This window comes from Pantherophis guttatus, chromosome 4 (assembly GCF_059756535.1).
Source record: "Pantherophis guttatus breed Tessera chromosome 4, ASM5975653v1, whole genome shotgun sequence".
In the NCBI taxonomy this organism is placed as follows: Eukaryota; Metazoa; Chordata; class Lepidosauria; order Squamata; family Colubridae; genus Pantherophis; species Pantherophis guttatus.
In genome coordinates this window covers 50,458,276-50,481,794 of record NC_142066.1, presented here as the reverse complement: position 1 = coordinate 50,481,794, position 23,519 = coordinate 50,458,276, and the positions used below count along the sequence as shown (strand labels likewise).

The window sequence follows — 23,519 nt, the reverse complement described above, 5'->3', positions numbered from 1 at the left end:
GGCACAACTGGCGAATCAGGCGAACCTGACAAAAGGTCCCCCTGGTTACAGCCGTCAGATGTTCCTCCAAGGACAGCTGCGTATCCAGGAGGACACCCAGATTGCGCGCCCTCTCCACGGGGGCCAAAGACTCGCCCCCGATAGTCAGCGATGGAGTCAGCTGACTATATCGGGATGCCGGAAACCACAGCCACTCGGTCTTGGAAGGGTTGAGCTTGAGCCTGTTCCTCCCCATCCAGATCCGTACAGCCTCCAGGCACTGGGCCATCACTTCAAGGGCATCGCTGGGGTGGCCTGGGGTGGAGATTGACAGCTGGGTGTCATCAGCGTACTGGTGGTATCTCACCCCAAAGCCACGGATGATCTCACCCAGCGGCTTCACATAAATGTTGAACAGAAGGGGCGAGAGGACCAACCCTTGCGGCACTCCACAGATGAGAGGCCTCAAGGTCGACCTCTGCCCCCCTGTCAACACAAACTGCGACCGGTCGGCGAGAAAGGAGGAGAACCACCATAACATGGTGCCCCCCATCCCCAACTCTTCCAGCTGGTGCAGCATGATATCATGGTCGATGGTATCAAAAGCCGCTGAGAGATCTAATAGGACCAGAACAGAGGAGCAACCCCTGTCCCGAGCCCTCCAGAGATCATCAACCAACGCGACCAATGCCGTTTCCGTGCTGTGCCCAGGCCTGAAACCCGACTGGAACGGATCTAGATAGGATGTTTCCTCCAGGAATTGTGGAAACTGTCGTGCGACCACACTCTCAACAACCTTCGCCACGAAGCGAAGGTTGGAGACAGGACGGTAGTTAGCCAATACTGCCGGGTCCAGGGAGGGCTTCTTGAGGAGAGGCCTCACCACCGCCTCTTTCAAGGCAGCGGGGAAGTGACCCTCACTCAACGAAGTGTTGATAATTCCCTGGAGCCAGCCTCGTGTGACCTCCCGGGAAGCCAGTACTAACCAGGAGGGACACGGGTCCAGTAAACATGTGGTCGCATTAAGTCTCCCCAAAATCCTGTCCACGTCATCCGGAGTCACAGAGTCAAACTCTTCCCAGATAACATCCTGCCCGGATCTACCCAGTTAGAATCCAAATCCCACCAGATCTGAGCGATTTTGTCATACAGATATCGTCTGAAATCCTCAGCCCTGCCCTCCAAGGGGTCCTCTGGATCTGGGTATTTTAACACCAGCTCAGCTGAGAAAAGTTGCTTAAGTTTTTCGAATACCACTTGGCATTCCATTGTCCAGTTTAGTAGTTGCCTGGGTTTTGGTTTGTCCTCCCCTTTTGTTTTAAGCAGATTAGTAATGGGGAGGCTGATTTTTGCAAAAGCTGGAATAAATTGGCGGTAAAAGTTTGCAAATCCCAAGAAGCTTTGTAGCTGTTTACATATGCGGGGTGGCTCCCAGTCGACCATGGCTTGCACTTTTTGTGGGTCCATCTCTATCCCTTCGTAGGATATTCAGTACCCTAAATAGTCTATTTTTTTCCTGGTGGAATTCACACTTGGATAGTTTTGCAAAGAGCTTTGCAGAGCAGAGTTTATTTAGGACCGCTCGGACTAATTTTACATGCTCTACTTTGATTTCAGTGTATATTAAAATGTCATCAAGGTAAACCAAAAACCCCTTGTATAAATATTCATGAAGCACTTTATTAATTAGTTGCATAAAAATGGCCATGGGGCCTTGTAATCCGAATGGGAGTACTTTAAATTGGTAATAGTCCAATGAGGTATTGAATGCGGTCTTCCATTCATCCCCTTCCCTTATTCTGATGTGGTAATACGCTTCCCTTAAATCTAGTTTAGAGAAGATGTTCCCTTTTGAGAGGTGTGCCAGCATGTCCTTCATAAGGGAGAGGGAGTAAATGTTCTCTATGCTCACCATGTTTAAATTTCTATAGTCTATGCAAAGGTGTAAAGTGCCATCCTTTTTTTTATGGAACAGTACTGGGGCCACAATTTTTGGTCACGTAGGTTTGATAAATCCCCTCGCTAGATTTTTGTCAATGAATGACCTCAGTGTGTCTAGTTCTCAAGGGGACACGCTGTACATTTTTGGCTTTGGAAGTTTGGTCCCTGGTAAAATTTTGATGGCACACTCTGTGGCACGTTGGGGTGGGAGTTCATTGGAATCTTCCTTGCTCATACCTCAGCTAGGTCTCTGTATTCCTTTGGGATCCCTTGATTTGGCAGCTGGGCATTGCTGCCTCTTTGTTCTTCCCCCTTTCGGCTTTAACCTCTTTTTCATCTGCGAACGCAACTTGCTTTTGGAATTTTATGGTCCCTTGCTTCCAGTTTACTTTAGGGTTCCATTTTCTCAGCCACGTGAGACCCAGAACTAGAGGCCATTCCATTCCATGAGCTACTATAAACATAAGGATTTCAATGTGGTCTTGCAGGTTTATTTGCACAGGTTCTGTGGCAAAAATGGCAGGTTTCCCCCAGTTACTGTCCTGTCCAGCTGGCAGAAAGCGACGGGATTTTTTAACTTTCTTAAATGGATCCCCAGTCTCCCTACTAGGGCAGGGCTAATTAGGCATCATGTGCAGCCCGAGTCTAGTAATGCTGAGATTTTCTCCCCCTTCCCTTGGCTAGGGATGAAAAGTCTTACGGGTAGGGTGAGCTGTTCAATTGGATTGCTTACCAGTGGGTCATCCTGCAGATCACTCTCAGATGGGCCTGGGTCCTCACGTTGGGTTGCCAGAGTTTCCTCCCCTGGGGAGAGGAGGAAACTCCATGGCCTCTCTGCTTCTTAAAGCGGTCTTAAAGCGGTCTCTTTCCCTCAGGGGGTTGACTTCACAGGTTTCCCTCTGGACAGGTGCTCAGGCTTTCTGGTGGGAATTTTCAAACGGCACTCCACTGCACAATGCCCCTCCTTTCCGCACTTGAAACAGGCCAATGGTCTCGGTGCCAGAGCAGTATGCAGCTTGAATGGCTCCCTCTTCCCCTGGAGTGGGAATCTTCTCCAAACTCTACCTGCCCAGTATTGGTTTTGGGTCATGTCGATCTCCGCTTCCTCCACCATTAGGTACCATTCATGCAAGCGGTTAGGGGCACCCTGGGCTAAGCAAGCGATATACAGGTCGTTCAGCCTGTCCTTAAACCAGCTCACCAGGATGTCTTCTGGCCAGTATACACGGCAGGCTAGGTCGCGGAATTCTTCTTTGTATTCGGCTACTGGCTCTGATACAATCGTGGGCTTTGCAATCAGCTAGTGGGTCCTCAAACCACTGTCGCAGGGCCCTCATGAAGCGGTTGAAGTTTTGCAGCTCCATGGCATCAGCATTATGAAGGGTCACCATCCATCGAGCAGCTGCCCCCTCTAAAGTCAGTATAATGACTCGAACTCTCGCCCCCTGGGTTGGGAAGTTTTGGCCATATTCTTGGATGACATGAGGACTTGGGCTAAGAAAAAGCCCAGCTTCTGGGAGCTCCATCTAACTTCACACCCAAGGGGGTCCTCCTCTCCAACTGCAGGCCCCTGAGTTGACCGGGGACATTTTCCTGGGCTGGGGCTGAGAGAGGAGGGGTTTCCCTGCATGGCTGCTGCTCCGGCAGCATTGAAGTCAGCTTGGTCGACTGCTGCAGGGTCCAGGGTGATGGCTCTGGCTCCCTTAGCAGCGGGTGCAGCTTCTGCCCTCCTCCGTTGGCGATCTGGTTCCCTTTGGATGTTTAGATCCCCAAGAGCCTCCATCACGAGCTGGGTGACGTGCCATTTGAATCGATCATCCCCCAGCGATTCCTTGCTCAGCTCTTCGTGGTTGGATAGGGCCTCCAACTACATCTTCCACCCCGGTTTTCAGCTGCCATAAGTGAGGGTGACCCCCTTGGTTCTCCCATCCCAGCTGTCCTTCTTCCTCACCCCAATTGACCAGTGGAGTTTTGGGGAGCCTTCCAGGATAGCTTCGATGTCTTCAATGGGGCATATGGGACCGGCATCCGGTTGGGTGGTCGTAGAGGCCTCCCCCCAGCATTTGGCCTCCCCTTGCTCACTGCTCTGTTCAGACATGCTTTGCAGAATCCCCTCAGTAGAGTAAAAAAAAAATTTTCCTCTCCAGGTTGATCACGTTTCCAGAGTCTGCTTTATGTAAGGACCCTCTCCCCCGTATTCAAGAAAGCAAAGACTCTTGAAACTTAGCATTTCAAAAGGAACCTTTTATTGAATAGAGATGATAGCAGGGTGAGAAGAAAGCAGAGGACCTCAGACCATATAGTTAGAATAAAGGAACATTCTGATGTGGATTCAGCCAATCCACAGGTATGAAGATGTTATTGTACCGGCCACTCTGAGAAACTTTCTCAGGGTCATCCTTCCATCAGCTCTTGAGCAATGAAATCCACATGGCCCTCCCTCCTCTTACATTCCCCAAAAAGTGAGAAAATGCCAGGCTGCTTAGGCGCCTGCCTAGAAGATATAAATCAATATTGCAGGATACATTGGGGAGAAAGCAATAAAGTATAAATGCAATGATAAATGCAGGGGTCCCCCTCTTCCCCCTTGAGGAATGGCAGATTCACAGATCTGACAATAGTTTATTTTCATTGCTTTTTAATTCCATTTTCCCTCTCACCCATTCTTCCAATCCTACCTCTGAAAAAAAGTCTCTATTTTTTGGCTGTTGAGCATGTTGAGCATGTCTTATTGTATTACTTTAGCCCTGCCTAAATATTATAAAATAGAGGTGAAAATTTTCAGTTGGGAGCAAGTACATAGAATGTTCAAACTATTTTCATATGGCCCTTCAACAAACCTTATGGAAGGATTTTAAAAGTGCCATTCCTTACTATTTAGAAAATAGGGCTGTGCAACACTTTGGGTTTAAAAGATAGAAGATGCATTGGAGCACACAAAGGCATCAAGTCGCACCTCTCAACGACTCCTTAAAGCAATTGCTTCTTTTCCTAGAATGATGTGGTTGCTTTCTGTAGTAGCAGACCAATTCTGGAAAATATTGCACTTGTTTTAAAGAATTGCCAATAGATGCCATTCTTATATGTATTCTGAAGCATCTTTTTTCCTTCAAATTGGGACTTTGTGTAGGCCCATTAGGGGGAAAAAAAAAGATTATTTTAACCTGTGTTCCTTATTATTTAAATTCCAAACTCAGATAGCCTAACAAAAGGAAACAATATGATAAACATTTGTATTCCAGCAGCCATGAAATTAAAAGAACTTCTATTGAAACATTGTGTGGCAACATTGATCCAAGAAGCGTAACTTAACTTAACTTAATATCATGGACAAATTTCACACAGCTATATCCATATTTACCTCCTTGTGGTTTCTTTTGAGACAGGCCAACTCCTCTTGGAGATTTTCAGCTTGCACCTGCAAGCTAGCTCGACTTGCATTCAATTCTTCTAGGGCCTTACGTAGTCCCGCAAGATCTCCCTCCAAAGACAGGCGCATGGCTACCTCAGATTCCAGCCTACAAAAGGAAAAAATGGTCCACATAGCACATTTCTAGCTAGGGTTCTTGATGGCTACATAACTGAGAGCATCAAATGCTTTTTTCAATTCAATTGTATAGAATGTGAAGGATGTGCGTTTTTGTTTTATTTTTATAGTTTTCTTATGTATTATGTACACTGAAGATGGCATTTAATTTCATTGTACGAGGTGCAAGGATAATAGAGTAAACTAACATTGTTGGGGTCAAGGATCTAGATCTTCAAGCAACAAGCAATGGTCCTACCCAGATCTCCTCTAGTTAATCTGTCTTGGCTTGAATTCAGAAGATATTAGATCTAGGGACAATTAAAAAGACAAGGAAGACTACATCTCATTGCCAGTCTCAGCTTCTGTCTCATGCTTTCTCTGTTTCCCAATCTTAAAGCATACTTCAATTTTTGTAACTTTTTCTTCACACCATACAATATAGAGGGTCATATCTATAGGAAGGAAGCTATAAAATATATAAAGTCTTCTTAAGTCCAATTTGTAATCAGTCATGGAGATCATGTCTAGTTAGATGTCCATAGAACATGCAGAAACAAGATTTCCTAACAATTATAAATATAATGTCATATTTAGCTCTGGCTTGGATATCAATATTAGCAGATCTCAACACAGAGAAAGAGAGAGAAAGGAAAAAGAAAACATTAACTGAAATTTATTAGCAATTATTTTTCTTAAATCTCCAAAAATATTGAAGAATTGGATTGGAACGAAAATTTCTTTAAATAGATTTACAAACCAAACGTTTTGGAGTGAGTTATATTTAACACTAGACCGTCTGACCACTGGGTCATCATTTCAGAGATATTTCCTTAGCAGTTTCTTCAATACCTATAATTTTAATATACTTGAAAACTTCTTAAAAATACAGGGAGATATACAGAGATGTATATTAGTAAATTTGACAAGCTTCAATTCTGCGTGAGTCATGGGTCTCTGGATGCATTCTGTAAATTAGTCCTTTTGAGTTAACTTGGTTGAAAAGGTTTTGCTCTGTGATGCACTGTTTCACTCAGTTACAGACAAGAGAGTTTAGTATATAGATCTTGCAAGCCAGCCATGGGAGACTCCAGTCTGCCCTTTATGAACAAACTAGAATTAAATGGATATGAGGTCCCAAACATGGCACTTCGGATCATCTGTGTGCTTATGCACACTCTATACCTCCCACTAGGCTTTATCTGATTTATGCTTTATGATCTCAAATACATACTTGTACATCTTCTCTTAGCATTCTTTTTTCTGAAAAGTATAAACAGTGCTGAATCCCAAGGATAACTATATTATGATCAACATATAAAAGAGATGTGAAACTGACTGATTTGTTTTCAAATGTAGAACAGATTAAAATACGAGCATCCCTGCAAAGAATTGTAATCAGTAATTTGAGTGAGTCATCTTAATTTTAATTCTTTCCTGTTGGTGGTAGCTTTTCAATATTAAATTTTTCTTTAAGGGCACAGCTAGTCTATCACATTAATGTGTTGACCTCTGACTGTGAGTTGGTAGAAAAGTATGTCACCATCAATGATAAACAATAATTGAATAAGAAAAAATCCTATCTAGTTATCATTTCACAAATTCCTTTTCGCAGCCACTTTAGCCAGCAGCCCAGGCTTTTGCTTGTTATCAGCTGTAACAGCTGCTCACACAGAGGAGAAAAAATTAATCATGTTTTTACTTTGTACCTGTTACATAAATTGATTTAAGAAAATCATTTAATATTTGCATAATGTCAGGATGCCAACAAATAAAAACACAGGTACATGGCTAATTTTTTTTTTTTAAGTCGGGAAATCTACTGTCAAACAAATATGGTTATGTGTGTGATGAAAAAGTAAAGAACAACACCGATTAGCTAAACTTACTTCACCCTGAAATCATCAGAAGCAAGTCTGGCATTATCAATCTGTAAGAGCAGTCCAGCATTTTTCAAAGTCTCCGTCTGAATCTATGAAAAAAAAAGGGGGGGGGATAGATTTCAAAACATCATCATAGAGAATACCATTTAGCAAGAAAATTGTTAAATATACTAATTATTCAATTCTGAATAATGTCAGTGCAGGACTCCAAAATAAGAGATGGGTACAATATTTGAGTCCTGTTTGTTTAATTAATTTAGGGTATGGTATTTATTTATTTATTATATTTCTATACTGCCTTTCTCCCGTAGGACTCAAGGCGGTGTACAGTCAAGAAAAATATAGATACACAAACATCATAAAATTGCTAATTAAAATTATTACTTACTTTGGTCAATTAAATAAAACCCAGAATTAGGTAACATTTTAAAAAATCATTCACAAGGTATCTATAGAGGTCATGCAAACATTGATGTACAACACTAATAAAACACATACAAATACAAATATAAGTTTAAGTAAAGTACTAGCATAGAGATGAAGGTGAAGATTTCCTCTGTATGGTTGTGTCCGACTCTAGGTGGCAATGCTCCATTTCTTAGCTAAGGGAGCCAGCATTGTCCAAAGACACTTCTATGCTCATGTGGCCAGTATTACTATACACTGAGACACATGGAATGCTGTTACTTTCCCACCAAAGTGGTACCTATTTATTTACTCGCATTTGCATGCTTTCGAACTGCTAGGTTGACAGGAGCCAGGGCAAGTAACAGATGTTCAACTTGCTATATAGCACTTACATCTGGCCTGACAAGTTCCGTTTCTTTAACCTCTGAGCCATCAGGTGAGAGAGGGAGGGAGGGAGGGAGGGAGCTGTACATACACATATACAAGTATATCCATGTATGTAAAGTGTGTAGACAATACAATAGATAAAATATTAACTTAGGGTAAAACCATGGTAAAATTGCCATAATATGATGCCACATAGTTGCAATAGCATAGATATTACAGCTCAGTATCTAAGGAAGTTAACCATCTAACTGCTTCTGATTTGGCTGCGATGAGATCATCCCAGGTGCCTTGAAATTTCCTGAGGAGACATTCTCGAAGTATATGCATTATCATTTGTTCTGGTGCACTACAGTCACACTGCAGACTCTTGACAATTCCCCATTTAAAGAACTTTCATCTTAGTTCTGGTATGGCCTGTCCTGATTCCGTTCTGGTGCCTCCATATTTTTCAGGGCAACTATATTCTTGGGAGTGGTTTGATCTACTTCACCTATTTGGTTATCGTTACTAAAGGCTGTCTGTTTTGATCACAATTCTTCACTAGATCATGACTCTGATATGTTATCCTGAATTGGTTTCCTAGACTTGTGCCTGGTGAGAGGTAGAGTCTAATATTTTATGATTGGAAGATCTCTAGGAGTCAATGGCCAGTATCTTATTCCATTCTCAAACTGACTGTTGTTGTCACCTGAAATCAGGAAGGGCAATGTTAGGAAGAATATGGAACCATGAGAGTGGGGTAGATTTGAGGGTTCCAGATATTATTCTCATTGTGTCATTAAGATAAACAAAATGTAGAAATGCACATTCATTTTTTATTTTATTTTTTTAGATTTCTCAAAAATAAAGTTAGAATTCAATATTTTTAGAAACCACAGGAAGTTTACATCATCATCTTTTGGTACTTTCCCCTGAGCACAGTTTTATGACACTGCAAGTAATTTTGTGAGAGAGATAAAGCCACCAACTCAGGAAGCAAATCAGAGGTGGGTTTTACTTACCTTTACTCCTGGTTTGCAGCGGAGCCATGCATGCGCGCTCTTTTGCGCATGCGCAGAAGCATTTTGGGGACATTGGGGTTGGTGGGCAGAGCCTCCCACCGGTTTTACTACTGATACTATAGAACCGGTGCGAACTGGGGGCAACCCACCACTGAAGCAAATGTTGAGGGACAGAAATTGAAATAATCTCACATGCCACATGGCCAGTTCTTTGCCCTGAAGTTTCAGTACATGACAAAATAGCATGACTGATGTAAAATAAAATATGTCTTCAACTTCTATATATAGAATGGGGAGACATCATCTTGATCTCTTCCTCAAAAACAAAATATTTCGAGACAGTCCTGTTTCAGGTCACTAATACATCCTATGTCAAAGTATAGATGCCTAACAGGAAAGAAGAGAAAAACATTTCAACATAATACCTCAGACTTTAGCTGGGTCATGGCATTGAAATAGGCACTCATATCATGGATACCAGCTGATGCTCGTTTTGTGTACAGCTCTTGGATGTTCTGCTCCAGTTGCATGTTAGATTTCTCAAGGGACAGCACCTTGTTTTAAGGGGAAAAAAGTGAAACTGAATTAGAATATCAGAATAAAGAACAGTTTGCAGAATCCTAAGATCTCTAGATGTGGTTTGGCTATTTGACTTTAAATATCATTATCAGAAGGGACTACTGTCAGTTTTGGACATAGATAGATAGATAAATAAATAGATAATTTGATAGACCTACAGACTGACTTGAATGAATAATTGACTTCACTAACTGGTGCCCTCAGACTTTCAGAATCGCTCATTCATATGGCCAATGTCAATGATTAGATTTGAAAGATTGAACGAAGGGCAGAAGAAAATCAGCCCCTCCTTCCTCCCTCAATTCCTTCCTTCCTTGATCACACCTTTAACAGACTATGCATTCTTAGAACTGCCATAGGTACTTGGCCAGTTCCTCACTACATAGCATCTTCTCAAGTCATTGAACTATTGTTGTGTTGCTGTAGTTGTAAGGAGAACAGGCTTTATTTTCCCCCAGCAATGGCTGAGTGATGCCATTGGAAATCCTCAGCTGGGAAATGGCTTTACTCAGGTTGATAGGAATACAGAGTACAGAAAGGGAGGGGAAAAGTAAGAGAAATAGACTATAATCCTACACTTATCTATTGACCAATCCTAAGTTGGTTCCAGTCTGAAATTTGGATGTAGAAAGAATGATAACGGAAATATTTCTGTCTTTTTGAAATCACCAGAGAAAACTGAATAGTGGAGCATGAAAACTAGATGTCTACAAAAGTTATATTGGCAGAATCCACTAGGACAATGATGGCTAACCTTTTCCAGACTGAGTGCCCAATGCACACGCGGCCCCACGCTTGCACCCTGTCCCCCTTGTGCCTGCGCACACAGCCCCTTGCATGTGCCCTGCCCCCGTGCATGCACATGCAGGGCCCCACACACGCCCCACGCATGCACAGCAGAGACCCAAAGACCAGCTGGCTGGCAGGAGGCATGCACGCATGCACAGCGGAGCTGAACTGGGGCGACGGTTCGCGTACCATCAGAGAGGGCGCTGCATGCGACCTCTGGCACACGTGCCATAGGTTCACCATCACAACACTAGGACATTTCCTAAATGATTGGGAACTTAGAAAGATACAATCTGAAAATCTTTAGAAAGTACTAGATGGGGAAAGTTATTGGAAGCGTATTTAAATTAATGAAAGTCGTGTAATACCACTCTTGGCTAAACACATGGTCACTGCCATGGAAGGAATTGGAACTATTTCTGTTCTGCTCTGCTATATCTTGCTTTGTCTCAAGTCTGAAAAGAAAAGTCATTTTAATTTATCCTTACAAATATGCTTCTAAGTTCTCATACTGAGATGGTGGATTACAATCTAATCAGTTGTTTCTGTGCTGGAGGATTAGCTATACTTCAAAATCCTCTATTTTTTCTGTTAAACATTCTGGGTTAATTATTGTCTCTTCTAAACCCGCATTTAGAATTATGGCTCTTAAAGAGGCTCATAAATTGAGAGAAATGTCAAGAAATAAAGATAGAAATTGTAGAAAAATAAAACAAGAGATTCTAATTTGTGTAGGCAGGGAATACCATCTCCATGGTGAGAGGACAATTCCATCCTGAGTGTTGACATGCTAATGACACATTGCATCAAAGTTCAATCAAACAATGTTTCTGTGATACCAACTATATGAGTTCAGGGAAAATTATACCTTGCCTACCCCACTTCCATCCCAAAAAAAGATGGTATATCATGCCATTTAAAACAGCAACCACTGACCATTGCAAATAACCTACAATTATTGCAAATAACCTACAATTAATCATTTCCTTGCTAACTTCCAAATCATTCAAATTTAGTGTGTCACTTATAACTTTCTGCAATATAAAGCAAAGAAAATAAATCTTACATAACTAAAGCATTTTTACCACAAAAATCAGTAAAACACAGACCATAATCTCTTATAGAAATGTATTTATTTATCATTAATCCATAAACTCAAATAATTATCACTGTGCTGTGTGCTGGAGTACCTCTGTTGCACTGTGAAAACTATTTCACACAAGATGAGGTTTTCTAATGGAAGGTAGAAGGTTTGAGGTTGACGGCAGATGTATTGGGTGGGGGGGGGTTGCTTTAGAGCATCATGAAATATAATTTTACTGTTAATACTCCTGTCTTCTTTTTCTGTTTAATTTTTATGTTGTGAGCTTCCTAGGGTTATATGCCCCCCCACATCTCATATAAAAAAATTAAGTCTCCTCAATAAATAAAACCATTAAATAAAGCAGATCAGAATGCTTCAAGAAAAAAAGAACTCCTATGCCCTGCTAGGTCCCAGTGTACTTTCTATTTTGTTTTGAAGTACATTACTAATTAAGCTGCGCTTATAAAATCTTGACCCCCACTCAGCTTTGCAGGATTAATCCCTGGGTATTCACCGGTGTATGTCAAAGCCACGAACAGATAGAACACCGGTGACAGAAACAAAGAAAAATTATTGGCTTTTGACTCCATTTTTTTTTCTTCCTCTTATCCTCTCAAATCATACTCTTCTGTAATTTTCTATCAAACATTGTGTTCCTTGGGTAGAGGAAGGGATATGAGCTAATAATTCATCTAAACATTTATCAACATCTTTCCTTTAGCACTGAATAATTGGAAAGATCCGACATGTATCTTTCTTCCAGAAAAAAAAATGCTAGGATGTTTGTCACATAGAAAAACATCTTCCTTGTCAAATAGCAGTCTTATATGCTTTCAAATTCCACAAAAATGCCCCAAAGACAGAGGTAGACCTACCTTTATAGTATTACTTTTTTTCTGACATTGTCATTAGGAAAACATTATCTGATTACTCACTTTGTCTAGGTAGGCAGCCAGGCGGTCATTCAGATTTTTCATGGTGCCCTTTTCATTCAGGTCCAGAATATTTGTGTCCATAAATGCCTGCCCATCACCATATGACAGCCCAGCCATGCCCCCAATAACCCTGTGGGTACTTGGCACTGTCTGAGACCTGCCTAAGGCAAGCAGGCGTCTTCCCCTGGGTCCTTGCATGCTTCCAGAGGACATGCTGTGGGTGGAAAAAGTAGTAGGCATGGTTTCACCTGCAGAAGCAGTGCAAAACAGAAGAGTGAAGGCAAAGTAAATCTTCCAGAGTCTCCTTATATAGGCAACCTAAGGGCAAAACTAATCTTTAGCCTTCCCCTTACTGGACTGTCTGGTTGTACCTCATGCTAACATGAAGAAAAGACTTTGTTTTGGAAACCAAGCCCAAGGTCATTCCCCTCTCCCCCTCATCCTTGAGGCTAGTTTGCAGTGCTATTGCAAGATCTCTATCCACCTCATCAAAATAACACCAAATTAAATGTTTACACCGGCCCTACAGTTCCCAAGCCAAATAAGCACACAATGATTCAAAAAAATAATAATAATGGAAGGAAAAGAAATGGTCCAAATAGGTGGGGAATGATTCCATAAAAATGAAAGTTTAGTAAGAAATACAAGGAGGAGGGGTTTCATGAGAGCTCTTGTTATGGAATTACTATGATTCAGTCACTCATATTTTATGGAAGAACGACATGATACTGACATGCATCTGTAATACACCCACATTTTCTCATTGCTGCTTCTACAGTTTCCTTACTAGATGAAATTCCTCCCTTTTGCAGAACTAATACTCTTTACAAGTATACTTGGCCTTAATGGTGCTTTTCCAATGTCCCTAATGTAGGCAAGTTTAAATTCTTAAATTATTGTGCCAGCATTTTAATCTCTCCTTTTTTGGGAAAAAAGGCCCCAATAAATCTTTATACTTTCTTGTCCAGTTGCCTCTTGAAAAAAGCACCTTTGGGACAACCATGACCTGGATGATTGACAATCATAGACATTTAGTCCTATAGTCCTAATTAACCAATAATCTCTCTTCCACCCTCCCCATATATGTGAAATATATTGAATTAATAGCCTGCCAATCTATTTTAATGCACTGAAATCAGGGGTGAAATGACCGGATCGCCCAATCCGGTAGCGATGGCGGCGGGTGGTTCAGAGAACCGATAGCAAAAATCCCTGCACACATACCCCATGCCCAGATGAGCCGCGTGATCATCAGAGGCTTTTTTTTTTTTTAGTTTTTAAAAGTAAAAAAAAAAAAAAAGTTGGCCACGCCCACCCAGTCACATTACCTCCTCCACCAAGCCATGCCCACAGAACCAGTAGTAACTAATTTTACATTTCACCACTGACTGAAATACTACTTATGTGATTGGTCCTTAAATGCTGCTATGCAAACATCATTTTTAAATTCTATGAAAAAATAATTTACAGTTCACCCATCCTGGTGAACATTTTTGTTGATACCCCATTCCTGTTCCCTCAGACAGGATCTCATCATTTTTCTATTGTTGTGCAAATACAATTCTAGTTCACTTAGTATATGCAGGATCAAGTATGTAGCCTTTTTATCATATTTTTCTGGTAGAAAAATTTTCTTGCTTTTGGGCATGTCCACCACATATGGTAATATGAACCAGATGATTGATTACACTTCTAACATTTAGCAGATCTTTTCTTTATACATTTTTGCCAAACTTGCCAGTGCAAAATGCCATCTATAAAACATTTTATATAAATTTTTCATATATGCAGTTGACATCATCAATTTAATATTTCTATCCCACAGTTTTTGCCATTTGTCTAATTCTATTGCATATTCAAAATTTTTAGCCCAGGCGATCATTATCTCCTTTACCTGCTCACTTTCATATTTAATACTTAATAGGTAACAATATAGTTTCTTTATCAGTTTATCACCTGTTCCAATTAATATCTGATCTAGTTCTGTTAACTCTTTGTTAAAACCATACATTTTAGCATCTTTCTCATAACAAGATTGTATCTGTAATATCTATCCCATGGCTACTAAATTTCTGTTTTGTTTTTAATTCCCCTTTGTTGTTCAATATATCCTTATAATCTTACAATTCAATATATCCTTATATCTTACACTCTAACATTTTTTCCATGTTAATAACATTAGCATGTATCAATGCCTCAATAGTAGAAAACCAGCTTGGTATTTTCAAATAATGTTGTTCTTTTATCTTGGTCCAGACTAATAACAATGCATTTCTTACATAATGTCTCTGAAAGTAGCTATATATCTTATTCTTCCTATACCATACCATAGGAAAGCATGCCAGTCTAGTTGGAGGTCATGTCCTTCTAATATTAATAGTCTTACGTGTCTCAAACTAATCCATTCTTTCATCCATGTGAGTACCGAGGACTGATAGTACAATTCCCAATCTGGTAGTCCAAAACTCCCTCTTTTCTTCGATTCCTGTAACATTTTCAAACCTATTCATGCTTTCTTTCCTAACCATATATATCTTGATGTTATTTTATTTTATTTAATTCTTCAAAATATTTTTTCTCCAGTTTTATTGGTATTGTTTGAAATAGATATAGTAGTCTTGGCAAAATGTTCATTTTTATAGTAGCTATTCTTCCTGATAGTGACAATTGTAAATCTTTCCATTTCTCCAAGTCTAGCTTAATTTGCCTCATCAGTTTCATGTAGTTATGCTCTCTAATTGTTGCACATTTTGCTGTTAATTTTATTCCTAAATACTTCACTTTTTTAACTATCTGTATATTATTTCTTTCCATTAACATTCTTTTTTGTGTATCTGTGAGGTTCTTGACTAGAATCTTTGTCTTATCCTTATTTATTTTCAATCCTGTGACTTCCCCCATGTTCTTCTATTTTTTTTTTTAATTAGTTTCAGTCCAGTTTCTATGGGGTCTTCTAGTATGAAGACTAAGTCATCTGCAAATGCCTGTAGTTTACATTTTTGTTTTTTTATTTCCATTCCTTTTATTTCTTCATCTTGTCGAATTTTCCTGAATAACACTTCCAGAGTCAATATGAATAGCAATGGAGACAATGGACATCCCTGTCTAGTGCCTTTTTTGATATCAAAATTCTCTGCCATGTCTCCATTTACTATCACATAGCTGATTGTTTGCAATATATTGCTTTGATCATGTTGGTAAATCTCTCCCCAAAGTCCATGTATTTTAATTGTGCTATCATGAATTGCCAATTAACGTTGTCAAATGCTTTCTGTGTATCTAGGAACATCAATGCCATTTGTTTTCCAGGGTGCATCTCATAATACTCCAATGTATTTAAAATCATTCTTGTATTGTTTTTAATCCATCTATGCTCTATGGCCCGGTTTGCCGCATTTGAAGCACGTTAGAAGCGGTCTTATGGGCCCAGGGGTGGTTAGCTCAACAATTGGTTGGATTTTCACAGGGTTGGGTTGTCCTCTCGCCAGCAGGATGACAATGGGTTTTCAGACCCCAAATGGGTTCCTTCATCTGGTCCTCCTGGAATTCATATCCTAATTCCATTGAGACCTCGAACCAGGCTGTAAGGTGATGGGGCAGACCACGAAATAAACAGGCCTGTCATAGGGTTCAACCCATCCCAGCCTTGAACTGATGTACTAACAAGCATTCCGGCCAGCCCCTCATCTTTCCTGCCAACCGCATGAAGTCATGAATATATTCTTGGACAGGGTGTTCCCTCTGTTGCACCGCCAACAACTCCCCCTCCATCTGCTGAGACCTTGCTGTATCCTCAAAACAGTCTTGGAGTGCAGCAAAATAGAGACCAAGGTCCCCTAATTCCTTGGCATAGTCCCCATATAGATCGGCTACCCAGTCAGCTGCCTCGTCTTCCATGACTGCCGTTACGGCTATTACACGGTCCCACTGTAAGGTATATAGATGGCTGTATCGGTCCATATGGTTCAGGATTTGGCCAATGAAGAAAGCCACCTTCTCCCCTCTCCCACTAAACTTCGCTCTCACCACAGGAGGGTCCCACTGTCCAACTGTTAGCGGGCCTTGGCTGACTCCTGTTCTGACGTATGGCATAGTACCTTGGTCGCCATGACATGTAGCATGGTACCTTGGTACCCCAAGGTCCCTCCATGTTCTCCCTTATGCCATATGGTACACGAACCATGTCTCTGATTGAGGCCTCTGTCCCTGTGCTCCCCGGGCGCCTTGAACACCACTCTTACAAACCTCACTGGGGGTCCGTAGACGACCAGTCCCAACCCTTAGAGGTTGCTGTTTCAATGGATGACAAACCCCCACCTTAGAACCCTGCCATCCCCTGCTCTGTCCTGGGCCATGGAACCACACAGCCCCAAACATTCTGATTTGAATGTATAAATTCATTCAAATACCTTTTTAATCTCTCTGCTATTATTGAGGCATATATTTTATAGTCCGCATTCAATACTGGCCTGTAGTTTTTTATCTGTATTAAATCTGAGTCGTCTTTCAGTGTAAGGGTAATATTCGCTTCCTTCCATGAATTTGGCATTTTTGCTTCTAATAATATTTCATTATAGACTTCCACCATCACTGAACTTAATACCCCTTCTAGTTATTTATAGAATTCTGCCAGTAGCCCATCAAGCCCTGGTGTTTCATTATTATTTTGTCTCTTAATTGCTTCCATCACTTCCATCATAGATATCCATTCATTCAACGTATCTTTAACTGTATCTGGTACCTTGCGAAGATCAGATTCTTCTAAGTATTGTATTTTATTTTCCAAGACTTCCTCCTTATCATACAGTTTCTTATGGTACTCTTTTATAATAATTTTTTTCTCCTCATTCTGATAGTAAAAAAGTCCCATTCTCATCAATTAATTGATGTATCAATTTTTTCTCTCTTTTTTCAATTTGTATGCCAACCATCTTCCAGACTTATTCGCATTTTCAAGAAAGTTTTGTTTTGCACTTTTAATTTTATATGCCAGTTCTTCTTTTTTCAATAAGTTCATTTTGTATTTTATTATATCTATTTGATTTTTCAATTCCTTTTGTGTGTGTGTGTGTGGTTTGCTCTGTAATTCTAATTCCAATCTTTTATATTCTTCTTCTAACATTGTCTTATTTTGTTTCTTATTATTTTTCTTTCCCATGTACATTATTGCTAGTCCCTGAGTGTATGCTTTAACAGTGTCCCATACAGTTTGTAGAGAGGTCTCTTCCTTCCTGTTCTCTTTTTTTAAAAATCCAATTCTTTTTCCATCTTTTGTATAGATTCTTTTTCTTGCAATATTGCTTGATTTAACATTATTCTCCCAATTTTCTGATAAGGATTAAGTTTCTATTGTTCAAAGCATTAGATGCAGTGGTGGGTTGCCCTCGTTCGGGCGAACCGGTAGTGACAGCTACCGATAGCGAACCAGTAGCGCTGGGATTTACATCCCACTACTGATTAGATGCCAGCATTTTACTCCTTAAGACCCCTATACTAAACCTCCACCTTGAGACATTTTTTTGTTAAATGAATTCCAGGGATCACAATTCCCATTCAGCTATGCCTATATAACAATCAGATTTATTATCAGTTCAATGTACTGTATGAGGCATATAATAATCATTTGTATGGAGCAAAGTCCATAGAGAACTGTCTAAGAATTTCAGTATTATTTAGAATTTAGTAATACATTCATCATCAAACTTTAGATGACTCAAATGTTGGAATGTATATAAAAGGAATATCTTACAACATGTTTCAAATTGTACCAAACAGAACATAATTTTTTATCCAATATTACAGAGATATTGCTGTTACCTTTTGATTTAAATTCAGGATTTTGTGAAAATTTTCTTTGGATATGCTTGGTTTAAAAATTAGAAGGAAAAATTATAAACAAGGTGACTTCACATGAAGTATGTGGATATTCCAGTAAGTAAATCATAGTGGATCAATGCAACAGGGGAAACTTCTAGAAACAAAAGCAGAAGAATGTGAAAACTTCAAATGCCTGGAATTTTCCATGGCTTTTCCCCCTACAAATTGTATTTTACAAGCAAAAGAATTGAGATGGAAAATCCCTGGTAATACATTAATAGTTTCAACAAGAGATTCCAAAGTAAATCTCTGAAAATACATTAAGCTTACAATAAAGTGTAAGACATTAGTCAATACAACAATCACCATCTGAGGCTTACAGACCAAAAGCAAGATAGTAAATCGCAGTGAGATTTGGTGACTCAAAATCCAGCTGCTATTATACTGTGTCACACATACTGCTACTTTCCACATTATTTCTGGCATGCTTTAAGATAAATGTGTGAGAAGGAAAATGGCTGTCCTACATTGTGATGTGCCATGTGTCAGAAAGGCTGCTAGGTTATGGATGAACCTCATGGGAAAAAAATTAGGCTGTACATGTGAAGTGGAAATAGGATAAGGAATAGCAATAGTAGCTTAAAGTGAAAGAGCCATGGAACAAAGGACCCTTCAAAGATTTTGGGCACAGATAACTAAGAAAGTGAGCCATACATTGGAGCCAGAAAAAAATATAGCTACCTGGGCCTTGAATTTTTTATACAGGATCCTCATTTCATTCCTGGTCTGCTATGACCCTTTAAATCAGACAGCTACATAGACAATTATGGCTTTGCTCGTTTAGAGAAAATATATATATTCTCTTCCCCTTCTCATCCCACATAGAAAGCAAAGGTATCCATGATGAAAAGCTCCTGAGAACTCATTATTTACAATTTCATAGTATTGCCAGCTTTAATTCTGGAATTTTAATTCTTTTTTTATGTGCTGAGAGAATCCATTTCAAATAATAGAATGGATGTTTCTATTGAGTAGGATTTGTAATCCCTTTATGATGACAACAATTCAAATTAACATCATAATTTGATGGCATTACACCTTCCTTGTTCTACTTCTCTTGATTTCTTGCAATTTTGCATTGTTCCTTCCTGCTTGGTTCATAGTATCATGTACAGTACTATCTTTTTCCTGATAAAGGCGATTGCTGTTTAAATAGCTGCCTGATTGACAAACATTCTGTGCACAGATTTATAATATACAAGATGATCCACAAAACCATGTCCATAAATTTGTGCCTTTTAAAAAGGTAAATGATGAACTGAATTCCTGGTGACCATATGAATATATAAATGTTTTATTAATATTTAAATATATGCTGCCTGATCCTTAACAACACTGGATGTCAGTGTAGGTTTTTTTGGCATCACTGTAGAAGTTTTCTTGGTAGCATTTTTGGAAGAGGATTGCCATTGCTTATTTCCTACAACCAAGAGAAAGTGGCTAGCCCAAAGTCACCCAACTGGTTTTGTGTCTAAGGAATAAACTCATGGTCCTTTGGATTTCTAGACAGATGTCATAACTACTACCCCAAACTGGCTTTCATAGAAGGCCTTTTTTTAATATTCCAATCTGGCCTAAAATGTCACCATGATATTCCCTGGTGGTCTCTTGCCCAATGTTTAAATTTGACTTGATTTAATTTTTAAACCGCCAAAAAGGCCAGCCAGATGCTGCCGTCTGCTGAGACTTGTTAAGTACATATTTAAAACTCTTGAAAAAGAAAACATCCAAAAGACCAGGATTAACAGATCTGCAAAAACAAAATAAGAGCCATATTTATAAGACTTTCTGATTGTGTGAATTCACACTACAGTAAATTTTAATCTAGCCAAATAACTTGGCTTTTCAGAACACACTATTCAATGAAAAAACCAAAACTTACCAAGACTGGTATATTGTTGTGAGTCCATGTGTTAAAGTCTTTGCTTATTAAAATATGTGAAAACAGCCATATTGTGCATATTAGGTAGATTTCTTGAATCTTGTCCTAACTAACCAGATTTCCACACTTCACTTGCAAATGCTGGGTGTGATTTTCAAGAAAATCTGCTTATACTGGGAAGGCTAATATAAAAGACTCCTCCATTTAGCTGCCCAAGATAGATTCTAAATAGAAAATGAATGGCTTCAAAGCATAGATCTGGATGTCAGCGTTCCAACTACTCCTCATTGCAATTCAGAACTCAGAGACAAAGGGTGCCTTGGTTGTCCTTAAACCATTGGTCAGCGGAAAGGGTGGATTTAAGGGCTGTGACTAGGCATTGGGTCTCCTTTTGGGTTGTCTTGATTCCGGGCTAGGCTTTTAGTAGTGAGTTGAGCTGCTGGTTGCAAAGGAGGTATGACTGCATGCACTATTTCCTCTCCTCAGCTGTTGAACTGGGGTTTTCTTGATAAAGCATCAGCTAGCTTGTTTTTTTTTCCTGGAATGTTGAACCGCTTGCAGTATTTCACCCAGCAGACTTGTTTAGGGGACAACTTCCTAGGAGTCTTTAATGCCTTTAGGTTCTTGTGGTTGGCTGTAATGCTCCCTGCTCGCCCACCTGGAGAAGAACAGTGGCTACAGCAACATCACTGGCATCAGCTTGAACTACAAAGGCCTGTTTAAGGTCTGGATGTTTCAGCACCAGCTCTTTGGTGAATGAGGCTTTGAGGGCTTCGAATTCCCACTAGCAGTCCACCATCCAGGGGGAGTGGTTGACCCGGTTGGGGCTTTGCCTGTGTGTGCTTTGTCTTCAAAAGGTCTGTTAACAGCAGGGCCACCATAGCAAGCAAGGGGGTGAACTGCCGGTAAAAACTGGCAAATCCCAGGAAGCTCTGCAACTGTTTGTGTGTCTTCAGTGCGTCAGGCAAAAACTACCTTGACTTTAGTCGGGTCCATCTCCACCCCGGTTCTAGACACACAACATCCCAGATAATCCAATCGTGTTTGGTAGAAGTCACACTTCATCAGCTTCACATAAACGTTGGCAGGCAGTAACTTTTTCAAGACCTGTCGAACTAGCTGGATGTGCTCCTCCATAGTCTGGGTGTAAATGAGGATGTCATCGAGATATACGAGCACCCCTTGATATAAGTGCTTGTGTAACACCTCACTGATCAGCTGCATAAATACAGCTGGTGCCCCCTGCAAATCTAAAGGCATCACCAAGAATTGGAAACTACCTAGGGGACAGTTGAAACCGTCTTCCACTTATCCCCCTCCCTGATTGGTAGTACGCCTCCCATAGATCCAATTTTGTGAATATACACATTTTCGCCAGGTGGGACAGCATGTCTTTCATAAGGGGTAGAAGGTACATGTTTTCCATGATGAGTGACTTGGTCATTTTGGGGGCAACCATGAATCGTATGATTTCCCAGTGGCACCCCATTTCCAGTCTTACAGGTTCGGTAACTAAGGTTGCAGGTGCGCTAGTGATCCATCCACCTGTTCAACCAGGTGGGGTGACTCCAAGTTCTCATCTCTATCTCTAGATCCTGCATGGTTTGGGAGCTGATCAAGCACCTGGTGCAACCAGGCCTCTAGGTCCCCACGGGCGCCTATCCTGGGTACTACTTTGTGAGATTTTATGCGAAGGGATGGATGGCTTCACTTACCATCAGGTCCTCCTCACCACTTCTGCTGGTGTCAGCGGCCTCTGGAGCTGGAGTTCCCCCCTCCTGGTACAGTGGAGGGTGGACCTCCATGGCTTGCCGAATGAATTTGCCTTTGTCTTGTGGCTTTCTCACAGTTCTCCTCGATTTTGCAGCTGCTGGCATTCATGCCTGAGGGACTGGAGCCAGTGCGAGGCATTCGGAGGCTCGGTAGCCCAGTTGGCCGCATCTGAAACACTTTATAATGGCTGTGGCTATCGGTCTCATCTCCACTGCCTGCTTAGTGGCAACTCGATGTCCCAATGGTCATTGGGAGAACTTTTCCAGCATGGATCTTTGGTGGGGGTGAATCGCTACGTCTATAGTCACCGCCATCCAATACCAGTCTTGGATCTGGTTTGGTACTCCCCTGAAGGCGCATGCTTGCCTAAGGTACTAATCCAGGGCCTCTTTTTTAAATATTTTTTTATTCATTCATGTTAAAATATTGGACACAGTGCGATCATCCTGGCATTATACATATAAAACAAATATCATATATACTACTCACAAAAAAAATTAATTCATCCAGTGCTTGCAATGAGAAAGTAGAGAGTTTCATTCACATGCTCGCATATAGGTAGTCTTTGACTTACAACCCCAACTGGCATCACAATTTTAGTTATAGTCATGACAATTGTCAAGTTACTCAGGTGATTGGATCCAATGTTACAACTGTTTTTACTGCAATTCATAAGGCAAATTATGCAATCTTAAATTTGAATCCATTCTTCCAAATGAGCATTGCAACTCATGCCACAACCATAATAAATTGTGGTTACATGACCACAGGACCTTGGAAATCATATTTCAAGCAGCAAAAACTAACATCACCTATCTAAATCTATTCTAAATAGAAAGAGTTAATTCATTCTTACACTTTAACCTATAAAGACTGACTGAGCTACATTCTTCTGGAGAAAACTAAATAAAAGGGCAGTCAATAATGGCTTGTTTACGCACTCCTGCATGCTGTACAAAATAAGAATCAGGTTTTAGCAAGTCTGTATTCATTGTGCTATGGTGGATGGTATTTTGAAAAATAATACCCAGATGTCTCTGTTCATTGCTTTATTAAAGAGAGCCAAGCAATCCCAGAATCGAACCCAATACAAGAAAAATTACAGTGGCACTTGGAGCAAATTCAATAGTGGGTTTCACTTACCTTTGCTACCGGTTCAGAACTGTGAGTGCATGTGCGCACTATCCAGACATCTGTGATGAAGTCCGGGCAGGTGGGTAGAGCCTCCCATTGCCACTGCTACCAGCTCGCTCAAACTAGGGCAAACCAATAGAAACCCACTACTGAGAAAATCATGATGACTTTAAAATAATGCATGCACAGTGACTTCATCAAATGAATGCCCCAACCATATATTTGTGTTATGATGTCTAATGCAATTACCTAGGTCACAGTATCTGTGTGATTATTTCATAACAGGGATGTCCCCATTTCTCTTTATTTCACACACAGAAGACAGCAATTGTCTATAGGAA

The 23,519-nt window shown here is 40.4% G+C and overlaps 1 protein-coding gene across 2 annotated transcripts in view; it reads right to left on the bottom strand.

Annotated features, from left to right (window-relative positions):
* Positions 1-23,261, bottom strand: part of LOC117664626 (keratin, type I cytoskeletal 17-like) — a 48,920-nt gene extending 25,659 nt beyond the window's left edge. For both annotated transcript variants that reach the window (XM_034415738.3, XM_034415739.3), the window contains exons 1-5: positions 23,188-23,261; positions 12,513-12,760; positions 9,551-9,679; positions 7,336-7,418; positions 5,282-5,438 (exon numbers count right to left, since the gene is read on the bottom strand). In XM_034415738.3, the coding sequence (XP_034271629.2) occupies positions 5,282-5,438; positions 7,336-7,418; positions 9,551-9,679; positions 12,513-12,752 (609 nt within the window). In that variant the 5' untranslated portion in view covers positions 12,753-12,760; positions 23,188-23,261. The remainder of the gene's footprint in view (positions 1-5,281; positions 5,439-7,335; positions 7,419-9,550; positions 9,680-12,512; positions 12,761-23,187) is intronic.
* Between the last annotated feature and the right edge of the window lie 258 nt (positions 23,262-23,519).